General features: G+C 36.8%; 1 protein-coding gene across 2 annotated transcripts in view; it reads right to left on the reverse strand.

The window, feature by feature from the left end:
• LOC143036418 (charged multivesicular body protein 2b-like) overlaps window positions 1–13,524 on the reverse strand; it is an 82,723-nt gene that overhangs the window by 36,309 nt on the left and 32,890 nt on the right. For both annotated transcript variants that reach the window (XM_076203759.1, XM_076203760.1), the window contains exon 2: window positions 7,237–7,448. In XM_076203759.1, the coding sequence (XP_076059874.1) occupies window positions 7,237–7,448 (212 nt within the window). The remainder of the gene's footprint in view (window positions 1–7,236; window positions 7,449–13,524) is intronic.

A 13,524-nucleotide genomic window follows, 5' to 3' on the forward strand; every position in this document is an offset into this window, starting at 1 on the left:
TATGTAAAAGTCAATGGAAGTGTTTTTGTGTGGTTTACTGTTTTGTAGGAGCTATGTCATGCTGGGATAATGCCCTGAGATAAACTTTGACCAGTCTCAGAGGCAAGATAGGAATGACATTAGAGCATATGTCACAGCATTTGGTGATGACTGAAAAGGGGAGGAACAACAGCAGCTATGAACAGTGTGCACAGGGGAAGGTTGTCTTTCTCCTGAACTGATTCCTGGTTTTTATGATAACATGGTGAAATTAATTCTGCAGTAAGTACTAGGTAGGGCATCCTCCATTAACCTTTCCTCATGATTTGTCACATTCTTTCCTAATATTGTGATAGAAGGTTTATGAGAATGGGCAAATGAAATAACAGATGATTTTTTTTTTTTTTTGGGTGGAGGGGAGGGGCACAAAGGAAAAAGAAAATATACAGCTTGAAGTGGTAACTCTGCCATGACAGATTTGAAAGTGCTCATAAGCTGGTAGATGATCATGAGCATAAATAATACCATTATATATTCTATATATGTTTATACGAATATATGTGCTTGTGTGCATATATATATATATATATATATATATATATATATATATATATATATATATATATATATATATATATATATAAAGCTGGGTGAGTGTATATGTGAGTATGTTTATCATACAAGTGAATGTTTCACGTAAAAAATAATATACATGAAAAATATCTATAAAATGCTTGCTGAATAGGTGTGGGAGGCTGGTATATGGATCTGCAGAATTGATTTCCACATAGGGGTCAAGGAGTTAAGTAGTCGGAGTCGGCATCCTAGGAATTCTAGAGTTGGAGTCGGAGTCGGACCTTATACCATCCAACTCCGCAACCCTGCTACTGAGCAGCTTTTAACCCCACCATAATATGCAGCCAATACCCCAGAGGTGTAGATGTACATAATAAATGACTGATGGTGGCAGATTTGTTGGTATTGGCAAATGAGACAAGCTCTTAAATTGACATTTGACCAACTTGCTTATCAGTACATTCCAAATATGCACACACGCACACACACACACACACTTCAGCGAATGGACGGCTTGGATGACGTTCTGAAGAAAACTGAAGTCTGTGGATCCCAACGCAAAGAGAAGTGCCTAGTGTTTTTACAGGGTGGGGGGGGGAATTGCTCGTGGAGTAGTGGGAAAGTAGGGAAAGAGGAAAAGGGGAGGGATTACTGAGGGAAATGGAAGGAAATGAGGAGGGAGTAGACTTGGCCCAGACAGACAAGCGAAAGGTAAACAAAAGATTGAGTGAGGATGAAATGCTAATAAAAATGTAAAGATTAGAAGTATAGAGAGGAGCAATACAGTAGAAAGTGACGAGAATATGTTCCAGGGATTTAAAGAGGGTGGGGGGGACACAATGGAAGTGGCAGAAAACTAAGAGCGTCTTACACAAATATAGATGGATTGATAACAGGATTGAATGAACTGAATGATTATTTGAAAGAAAAAGAACCGGACATAATGGGAATTGTAGAAACAAAATTAAAAGGCCCACTACCACCCAACAGTGTAGGACGTGATGCATACAATTATTGGATTAGAAACAGAGAGAAAAAACAAGGGGGTGGAGTTATGTTCCTGACTAAGAAGGATATAAACGTGAAAGGTGTCATATATGGAAAGAATACAGTAGAGATGATTATGATAGAAGTGGAAGACCGAGATAAGAAGAGCAGAAAATTTGTGATCAATTATGTGCCTCCGAAAACAGCCTCATGGGAGGAGAGTGAACATAAAAGTATGTTAGAGGACACAAAGATAGCATTAACTAAAATAATGGAAGACGGAGGAAGAATAGTTATGATGGGCGACTTTAATTGCAAGGAAATCTGCTGGGAAGAAATGACAGTAAAGAGTGGTGATGACTCATGGGGAAATGCTCTACTTGAGATGATTACTGACCATTCAATGACACAATGGATACAAGAGAACACTAGGTATAGAAATGAAGAAGAACCATCGAGACTAGACTTAATAATTACATCTGAACCTAGAATAGTGGACAAGATTGAATATAAAACACCAATAGGTAAAAGTGACCACATATTGATTGAACTGGAACTTAATGAAGAAAAATATATGAAAAGAAATGAACAATATAGAAAAGGAAGAATGATGTATGAAAAAACAAACTTTGATAAAATAAGAGAATTCTTCCAACAAGAAAACTGGGAAGAAATATACAAAGAAGAAACATCAGTGGAAGAGAAATGGAATATTTTGACAAAAATTTACAAAAAAGGAGTGGAAAAGTATGTCCCAAGACAAAAACAAGAAAAAGAATATGTAAAATGCTGGTACAACAAAAGTTGTAGGGAGTTAAAAGACAAAAGAGACAAAGCCTGGACCAGATGGAAAAAGACAGAAGACCTGAAAAATGGAAAATATATACTGGTTATAGAAATGAATATGTACAAAAGTGCAGAGAGGAAAAAAGAAAATATGAAAAAGATGTTATAGAAAAGTGTAAAGATCAACCAAAACTATTCTACAGATTTGTAAACAATAAACTGAAAAACAAACAAGACTTGGAGAAATTAAGACAAGGAGGAGTTGAATACACTGAGGAAATGGAAATGGCAGAAATTATGAACAAACATTTTAAATCAGTGTTTACAAGGGAAAATATACAACCTGAAGAGATTGAGTGGAAAGAAAAAGTCCCCCCTATGGAAGAAATAGAAGTAACAAAGTATGAAATATTGACACACTTGGGTAATTTTGATGTCAGAAAATCGCATGGGCCAGATGAAATAGCAAACTGGATTCTGAAAGAATGCAGGAATGAACTGGCAGACAAAATACATAGCATAATAAGCAGTTCCTTAAAAGAAGGAAAAGTTCCAGAAGATTGGAAAAAAGCAAATATAGTACCTATATATAAAGGAGGAAATAAAGAAGAAACTACCAACTATAGACCAGTCTCTCTAACAAGTACAATAGCAAAAATTTGTGAAAGAATTATCAAAAGTAGATGGGTAAAATACTTGGAAAAAAACAACGTACTAAATCCAAAGCAATTTGGATTCAGACAAGGACGATCATGCGTCACCAATTTAATATGTTTCTATTCAAGGCTAATAGATATAATACAAGAAAGAGATGGATGGGCTGATTGTGCATTTCTAGACCTAAAAGAAGCTTTTGACAAAGTACCACATAAGAAGTTGCTTAAGAAATTAGAATATGAAGGAGGAATACAAGGTAAATTGCTAAATTGGATGGAAGACTTTTTGCAAGAAAGACAAATGAGAGTAGTGATAAGAGACCAGCACTCAAAATGGAATGAAGTAATAAGCGGTGTCCCGCAGGGAACAGTTCTGGCCCCAATAATGTTTGCTATATATATTAATGATATGGATGAAGGAATTGAAAGCTATATGAGCTTCTTTGCAGATGATGCAAAACTACTGAAAAGAGTGAAAACTGAAGAAGATTGTGAATCACTACAGAGAGATCTAAATAAAGTACAAGAATGGAGTAGGAAGTGGGAGATGGAGTTCAATACAAAAAAGTGTAGTATAATGGAATTTGGAAAAAGCAAAAACAGAATAACAGGATCATATAATTTGGGAGAAGAAGGAATAAAAAATGTAGAAAATGAGAAGGACCTGGGAGTCATTGTTATGAATAATATGTCACCTGAGAAACATATAAATAAGATTTTTGGAGAAACTTATAATTTAATAAGAACAATCAAAGTGGCATTTACATACCTGGATGAAGAAATGGTGAGGAAAATCCTAATCACCCTGATAAGACCAAGATTAGAATATGCAGCAACGATATGGTCACCAAGTACAAAAAAATGTATAAAAAAACTTGAAAGAATACAAAGAGCAATTACAAAATTGGCACCAACACTCTCAAAACTATCATATGAAGAGAGACTACAAAAACTTAAATTACAGACACTAGAGCAAAGAAGAGAGAGAGGAGATTTGATAGCTATTTACAGAATCATGAAAGGCATAGAAATTACTGATAGAGAGAATCTGATAAAATGGGATGACAGAAATACAAGAGGACACGGAAAGAAAATAAAAAAAGACAGCTATAGAAGAGATTTGAAAAAGAACAGCTTTCCTCACAGAGTAATAGACAGTTGGAACAAGTTAGATGAGAAAGTGGTGTGTGCAAAAACAATACATGAATTTAAAAATAGTTTAGATAAAATGAGAAATGAAGACGGGACCCCACGAGCATAGCTCCCCTTCCCGTAAAATACAACTAGGTAAATACATATATCCAGTGATACTGCCCTTTTTCAAATTCCATCAATCCCCTCACCTCCTTCATGAGGTGCAGCCCAGAGGACCTGACACTTGGTGTTTGGACTGACCCCAAAATCTGTCTCAACTGCATTTCTTACACCTTTTCACACAAGGAGAGCCTACACCTGGTAACTGCTATCCTACCACTTTCAGCTAATGACAGAAACAGTCCCACACCAACACAACACTGACAGCAGTCTAAAGTTTCCTCCCACAGACTATGGGAGGGCTTAAGGCCCTTTGCCAGTCATTGTAGGGAGGGCTGCAAGTTTTCCATTTAGCAAAACTTGAGGTAACACATACACAGACACAAGGGAACATGGAATACACAAAGGATACATAAATGGCTGAAATTATGAACAAACATTTCAAATCTGTGTTCACTAAAGAAAACATACACGACTGGGATGAAGGAAGGGGAGAAAGATCCCCCTAATGGGAGAAAAAACTGTGACACAGAAAGAAATAAGGGACCAAATAATGAACCTTGATGTCAGAAAATCACATGGCCCAGATGGAATTGCAAATTTGATACTAAAAGAATGTATCAATAAACTAAACCCGCTCCTTCGGGTTGGAACGCCACATCACTGGAAGTCTGCTCTTCAGGATGTTGCCCCTCTTGAATGCTCGTGGCATCCCCAAATGATACACTACAAGTGACATGATATTACAGTCACTGCTCGCATTAACACACATCACTGTACACCTGTCTTTCATAGGCTTATGCCCCAGCAAAGCTTTCTCCTCAGCAGTAATGTAGGTGCTGTTAGGCATCCTCTTCTAAAAGAGCCCTGTTTCATCACAATTAAATACCTGGGTGGCAGGTAACCCTCACGATCCACCAGCTCCTCAAACTTTGATGAACGCCTCAGCTCTGTCTGTGTCCATGCTTGCCGCCTAACCATGCCATGTCACTCTGTGGATGTCCGTATGTTGCCGAAACTTCTCAAACCACCCCCTACTGGTGGTAGAGGGCACTGAAGGTGGTGTAAACTGGCCACTGGTACCAGCCTGTTTCCAGTGCAGGTCGGCATCAATTGGCGAGCCCTTGAACAGATCATTTCCTCACTCAAGCTGTCACTTTTATGCTGCTTCTCCTGTATCCACACAAGCAATAACCTTTCCACCTCATCCAACAATGGTTCTTATTGTTGACTCAGGCATACCAAACTCTCTCACCAGCTTACACATGCGTAAACCTTGAGCAGCTTTGGCAATCACTTCCCTCTTTTTCTCAAACTGTGATGCTGGTTTCCTATGGGCACCAGCTTCAGTAGGACTTCTCACCTGTTTTGGAGGCATTTTAAAGGCACAAACAGTACAATACCAAGGAGTAGGCACCAAAAGAAGGACACAACAAACAAAGATGGTGGGAGGAGGCACAACACATTGCATGAATGGTGACGTCAGCAAGATGGTGGTGTGGGATTTGATTTTCCGTGCAGTAATGGACACCAATGTGCCTGCGTAAATAGCAACAAGATTTTTGCCATAATTTGACCACGTAAATAGAATTTTGTGTGCATAAGAGCACGCATAAATAGAGGTATCACTGTAATTAATACATACATATACCATGGCTTTTTCCCCCTTACAAGGGAGTTAGCCAAAAAGGGAAAGGCATAAAATCACTCTCACCCATTTCATCCCTGAATACACTCCACACCCCTCCCATCCTCCCTCTTATCTGAGCACCTCCTGGATGACGGGTCATCCCTGCACCCTGCCCACTGCCCTGGGTCAGAAGCAGTGTCGCAAGACACAGCACATCCACAGCAAGGCCGCTTCATTAAATCGGTGACCCCCCCTCTCCGTCCCCCCATTGCATAAAAGGAGAGGACGGGGAGAAATCCCTTCAGGCTGCGTCAAATTTTGCTCACACATACTACCTCACCCCCCACCCCCCCGCCCATTCTACCTCATGCAATCACAACATCATCCATATACAACCATTCTCCATTCACCCCTGTCTTCTGTCCTCTCCCATCCTTCCTCAACAGACATTCCCCTCTTCCCCAAAGCCCCCTTTACCCCATCCATCCACCTCATCCTAGGACATCCCCTCATGTTCACTCCCTCCACATCTGCCTTCCATACCTCTTTTACTAGTCCTTCTTCATTCATTCTTTCCATGTGTCCAAACCATCCTAATACTCTTTCATCAACCCTATCTCCCAGCTCCCTTTCCACCCCTGTTCTCCTCCTCACCTCCTCATTTCTCACTCTATCCAGCCTAGTAACCCCTATCATACTTCTCAAACACCTCATCTCAAACACATTCAAACTCCTCTCTTCCTCTCTTATGTTCCATGTTTCTACTCCATACAGTGCTGTTGGCACAATCACTCCTTTATATAGTCTCCTCTTCGCATCTATTTCTCATTACACTCTTTAATCCACCAAGGCATTTACTCCCTTTTCTCAATCTACATTCTACCTCCACCTTCACTCCACCTTTTCCTGCCACATTTGCACCCAAGTATCTAAAACTATCCACTTCCTCCAGTCGCTCTCCCTTAATGCTCATTTCCAGTCTACTGCCACTTTCACCCCTTGTACATCTCATCACCTTACTTTTACCCACATTTATCTTTAGCTTTTTTCTATCACATACTCTCCCAAACTCTGCCACCAACTTCCTCAATCCCTCTTCCGATCCTGCCACAAGTGCAGTGTCGTCCGCAAACAACAGCTGGCTCACCTCCCACTTTTCTCCATTTTCTTTAACCATCTCCAATCGCTTTCCCACTACCCTTGCCTTCACCTCTCATGGGAATATAGGATATAATATAGATTTCTTTCTTGAGGAAGTGAGAAGAAAGAAATGAAAAAGTAATAAATGAAGACATGAAGAGAGAAACAGGAGAGGAGAGAAATGGAAGAGGGAATATATAAAATTATCTTATAGATCAAAAACCTTACTCTACTATTAGCAGCATATGTTCTGGCTTTCTGTTTTCTGATTTGGACAAGCTGTTTAGCCAAAACTCGCACTGCTTCCTTGTTGGCTGGACTCTTTGCAAGACGCTTGATTTCTAGTTCAAGTTTCTTCTCTTCACGTTCTAACTCCCTTCTGTCCCGCTCAACATCTCTACCCACTTTCCGTAGACCCCTTTCATTTTCACGCATTTGGTCTAATGAAATAAAAGAAAAAATACATTAGTAAATATTCTTGAAACCAAACACTTTCTGACTTATAAGTCAAAAAACACACATGTATACATAGTTTTCTATTCATGTGTTACAAGAAAGATGGTAGACTTCATTCCATCTGGATATGGAAAAATCTTTTGATAAGATATCTCATACAAAATTAATATTGAAATTAGAATATACAGAATAACTGAAAAGAAGGCTGCTGGAATGGATGAAAGATGTCTTCAAGGACAGATACAAGAGTACAGTTGTCAAAAATGGGATGTTAGAGTTCATGAAAATAACTATAGAGTATGGTGTTAGCACCAGTAATACTCTTAGTTTACCTCATCAACATGTACAAAATGAATATATTGGCTAATATATTTGCTGATAATGCCAATATCATGAAGAGTAAAAGATAAGAGATGATTGTTAATGGTTACAAAATCTAAATAAATCTTTCTATATGTGCAAGGGATGCCTTCTGTAAAGTTGTCACAGAATGTGAATTTATGTAAATGGAATACTTACTCTGGTGGAAAAAACTAAAAAACTGGGACCTACCAATATGTTTCAACAGACACATATTAAATATATATTTTTACATACAAAATGGGGAGTTGGTAGTTGTGTCACTATATGTGTAAATTTGAATATAAAATGATAAATAAAACAGTTATGAAAGTGAGAGAAGAAAAGGATGTAAAATTGTTGGTAATAAATTTGTCACCTGAAAAACACCAAGAACATTTAGTAGTGTATTACTGGACTTCAAGTGTTCAACTATCCACAACATTCTTAGTTAAGATTTGTTACTTTGGTTTCTAAAATGAGCACTTTAATTTGATACTGTTTTATGAGGTAGATACATTACTCATGGATACAATCACAAGGAGCGTTTGTCACCTTTGATCCTTAACTGGAATGATGATCTAAATATAAACAGGACTGCAGACCAGAAAAAATATCAATGTCAGGTTCTACTCCAGTATCACTCAAACACATTTTTCACTCCTTTCTTTTTTTTAATTTGAAGGATATATTTTTTATTTGGAATGATTATGTTAGAAGTTGCTGGACAACACAAGTTTTATTTTAAATACCTGGGTATTTTTAGAAGTTCACACCTACACAATATAACATTAGAAAATTAAATATTAATTTTATGAATTATAATACATCAACATAAATATTTTTCTTAGCAGAAATCAATAACAGAAAGTGCTTTAATTGATTTGGAGGTCGAAGATGATGACCTCTAGAATTATGGGTACTGCATTACTTAATGCAGGTTAGGTTAGAATAGATTAATTTATCATACTTTAATTTCTCCAACCTTCGCATCTACCAAAACAAAGATGGCGTCTAAAGCAATAAAAGTGCCTACATTTATGTATAACATTTAGCAACTTCTTCTGGTATTAATTTCCACCAAGAACAACAGGTAAACTTTTAGAAGTATACACCTGCAAGATATAGCAATAGAAAATTAACAATTAATTTTGTAAATTATAATACATCAACATAATATGCATTTTCCTAGCAGAAATTAATAACAAAAAAGTTGCTAAAAAAGTTGCTAAAACCGATTTACTAACAAAGGAAGTTGTGGCAAGTGAATGATATGTCATGTTTGTTTTGATAGATGCCAGGGTTGAAGAAAAGAAAGGATGATAAATTTGTCTATTCTAACCTGACCTATTCTAAAGATCATCTGGATCATCGTTGTCTTCATGAAAGCAGACAGCCTGATTAAGTACTTGATCAGACTATAGGGAAAAAGAGTTTTTGTGTAGCTTGAAGGAAGCCCTATTACAAAAACAATAGGGCTTCTTTGACTTTATGAGAGAACACGGGGTTCTGCCCGAGGTATAATAATAATCAGGCTGTCAGCATCCGTGATGATGACGACCCAGATGATCTTTACAATTAATTACTAAACATTGGTTAGGTTACATAGGTTAGTTACATTAGGTTAGGTTAGAATAGACTAATTTATCATCCTTTCATTTCTTCAACCTCAGCACCTACCAAAACAAACATGGTGTATCATTCAACCACTGCAACTTCGTTCATTATAAAATAAGTTCTAGCAACTTTTTTGTTATTGATTTCTGCTAAGAAAATGGCATATTACATTGACCTATTATAATTGACACAATCAATATTTAATTTTCCGTTGCTATATTGCATAGATGTGCACAACTAAAATTTTACTGCTCTAGTAACCTTTTCTATTGATAATTTCTGCCAAGAATAATGCACATTACATTGGTGTATTATAATTTTACAAAATTATTTAATTTTCTATTGCTATATCGCATAGGTGTGCCCTTCTAAAATTTACCTAAATTGCTTTTAGCAAGGTTTTTTGTTATTGAGTTCTGCCAAGAAAAATGTATATTACATTGATTTATTATAATTTACAAAATTAATAATGGTATTATTTTAGTTGTGCACACCTATGCGATATACCATTAGAAAATTAAATGTTAATTCTGTAAATTATGATACATGATAGTAATATGCAATTTTCTTTGCGTAAAAAAAATTATGATAAAAAAAAAAAAAATTGCTACAAGCAAATTTACTAACGAATGAAGCTGCTAGGATATTTACCTAGTTGTATTTACCTAGTTGTATTTTGCGGGAAGGGGAGCTATGCTCGTGTTGTCCCGCCTTTGTATCTTGCAGTGTCTAGTTTGTTTTTAAACTCATGAATGGTTTTTGCGCATACTATTTCATTGTCCAGTTTGTTCCAAGTGTCCAAAACTCTATGAGGAAAACTGTTTTTCTTCAGTTCTCTTCTATAGCTATGTTTTTTTATTTTCTTTCCATGTCCTCTTGTGTTTCTTTTGTCCCAGTTAAGTAAGTTCTCACTATCGAGTACCTCTGTGCCTTTCATGATTCTGTAGATGGTCAATAGGTCACCTCTCTCTCTTCTTTGCTCCAGTGTCGGTAACTCCAGTTTAGCCAATCTCTCTTTGTATGATAGGTTTGCAAGTGCAGGTGCCATTTTTGTAGCTGCTCTTTGGATTCTTTCTATTTTCTTTATATTCTTTTTGGTACTGGGGGACCACAATGTCGCTGCATACTCTAATCTAGGCCTTATCAATGTAACCAATATTTTTTTCATCATGTCTTCGTCCAAGTATGTAAACGCCACTTTTATTGATCTTAGCAAGTTGTAAGTCTCCCCGACAATTTTGTTAATCTGTATATCATAGGACAAGTCGTTCGTGATAATTACTCCCAAATCTTTTTCGGATCCTACTTTCTTTACTTCTTTGGTTCCAATTGTATATTTTCCTGATATTCTGTTTTTGCTTTTTCCAAACTCCATTATGCTACACTTCTTAGTATTAAAGTCCACTTCCCATTTCTGACTCCAGTTCCATACCCTATTTAGGTCTTCTTGCAGTGCTTCACAGTCCTCATCAGTTTCTATTTTCCTTAGCAGTTTGGCGTCATCGGCAAAGAAGCTCATGTAGCAGTTCACGTCCTCATCCATGTCATTCATATAGATAGCAAACATTATTGGTGCCAGCACAGATCCTTGCGGTACTCCACTGATCACCTCTTTCCAGTCTGAATATTTTTCTCTGAGCACTACTCTCATCTTTCTACCAGTCAGAAAGTCCTCTATCCATTTTAGTAGGTTTCCCTGTATTCCTCCTATGTGTTCCAGTTTTTTTAGTAGTTTTCTGTGTGGTACTTTGTCAAAGGCTTTTTGCAAGTCTAGGAATGCACAATCAGCCCATCCATTTCTTTCTTGCACTATGTCTATTAGTCTTGAGTAAAAGCATATTAAGTTTGTGGAGCATGATCTTCCTTGTCTGAATCCGAATTGTCTTGGGTTTAATATGTCATTGTCTTCCAGATGTTTTACCCATCTATTCTTGATTATTTTCTCACAAATTTTGGCTATGGTGCTTGTTAGTGATACTGGCCTATAGTTGGTGGGTTCTTCTTTGTTTCCTCCTTTGTGTATTGGTACAATGTTAGCGTTTTTCCAGTCCTCGGGTATCTTTCCTTCTTTGAGTGAGCTGTTTATTAAGATGTGTATTTTGTCTGTTAGTTCTTCTTTGCACTCCTTTAGAATCCAATTTGCAATACCGTCCGGGCCATGTGATTTTCTGACATCCAGCCTTGATAAATGTTCTGATATTTCCTTTAGTGATGCTGTAAACTCATTCATGAGGGGAGATTTCTTGTTTTTGTCTATGTCACAATGTGGTATTTTCTCTCTGGTGAAAACAGATTTAAAGTGATTGTTCATGACTTCGGCCATCTCTAAATCTTCTGTGTATTCTATGTTTCCTTGGCATAGTTTCACCAATTCCTGTTTGTTTTTAAGTTTACCATTCACATACCGATAGAATAGTTTGGGTTGCTCTTTGCATTTGTCTATAATATCCTTCTCATGGTTCCTTTTCTCCTCTCTTCTCACATTAACATACTCATTTCTATAGTTAACATAAATTTGCCATTTGCTTTGTTTTTTGTCTTTTCTCCACTTTTTCCAAGCTTTGTCCCTTCTGTCTTTTGCCTCACTGCATCTTTTGTTGAACCAACATTTAATGTACTCTCACCATGCCAGTCCAGTCACTATCAGACGATGGCTTTCACACTGTGGACCAGGTGTTCTCCAACTCCAGGTGATGTTAATAAGCACTATTACAAAGACAATAGGGTTTCCTTGGACTTTACGAGAGAACACGGGATTCTACTGTCGTCTGTTAATTGCCTGAAGTACAATAATAATCAGGTCATTAGCATCCTTGATGACGATGACCCAGATGATCTTTAGAATTTGAGGTACCAAATTACTATACATTGTTAGGTTATGTGGGTTAGTTAGGTTATGTTAGGTAGGTTAGGTTACAATTGATCAATTCATCATCCTTTCATTTCTTTGACCTTGGCATCAATCAAAACAAACATGGTGTATCATTGAATTGCCGCAACTTTGTTAGAAAATAGGTTTAGCAACTTTTTTGTTATTGATTTCCACCAAGAAAGTTGCATATTATGTTGATCTATTATAATTTACAAAATTAATAATTAATTTTCTAATGCTATATTGTGTAGGTGTGCACTTCTAAAAAAAAATACTGAATATCATAAATGTTAATGTATTATAATTTACAAAATTATATTCTAATTTTCTATTGCTATATTACTTAAGTGTTTGGATGACTGAAATTTTGCCCAGTAATTATAATTTAAAAGGGTTCTATAGTTACAGTAGTGGATATATTTACTACAAGCAGAGTTGATGATTGGCATCCCCTCTAAAGTAACTATTAACTTGATGAAATTTTACTTGTTCACACCTATCATAGGTACATGTGAATCAGCATGCGGTGCCACCATTGCAAATGTACTGTTTACACCGCCATCTTTTGCGGCCCGTTGGAATGGGTATGCCTCAGTTTGACTGCTTGCAGCATTCAGCACATGTGCAGGATATTCAAATTGTCTTGTTATGCAAGTGTATGCCCAATTCTTCAAACACAAGCAAATTTTCACCGATTTAAACGCAAATTTGGTTATTAACCTTGGCAAAATAGTTTTCCAAGTAAATATCTAAAGGTAAGGCACCTATAAAAAATATTTTAATTTAATTTTTTTAGTCTATTTTCTCCTGGAAATTAGCAACTTAAGATTGTTGGTAATGTGACAGCTGAGCCTTAATGGAGAACATGTAGGTAGGTATACGCAAATCTGCAGGTGACGCCACCATCGCAGATGTAATGTTTATACACCATCTTTTGTGGTACATTTGAATGGGTATGCCTCAGTTTGAATGCTTGTAGCATTCAGTGCATGTGCAGAATTTTCAAATTGTCTTGCTGTTCTGCAAGTGTATGCAGTTCTTAAAAAAATCACAACTTTGGCTACTGGTAATAGCTGTGGTAAATTAGCTTTCTGAGTGGAAATCTAAAGATAATGCACCTATATATGAATATTTTAATATGATATTTGTATTCTTTAGCCTATTTTCTCCTGGATATGAGCAACTTTAAGATCATTGGTAATTTGTCAGCTGTGTCTTAACGTGGAACATGA

This window comes from Oratosquilla oratoria, chromosome 20 (genome assembly GCF_046742065.1).
Source record: "Oratosquilla oratoria isolate Oo_2021 chromosome 20, ASM4674206v1, whole genome shotgun sequence".
NCBI classification, from domain to species: domain Eukaryota; kingdom Metazoa; phylum Arthropoda; class Malacostraca; order Stomatopoda; family Squillidae; genus Oratosquilla; species Oratosquilla oratoria.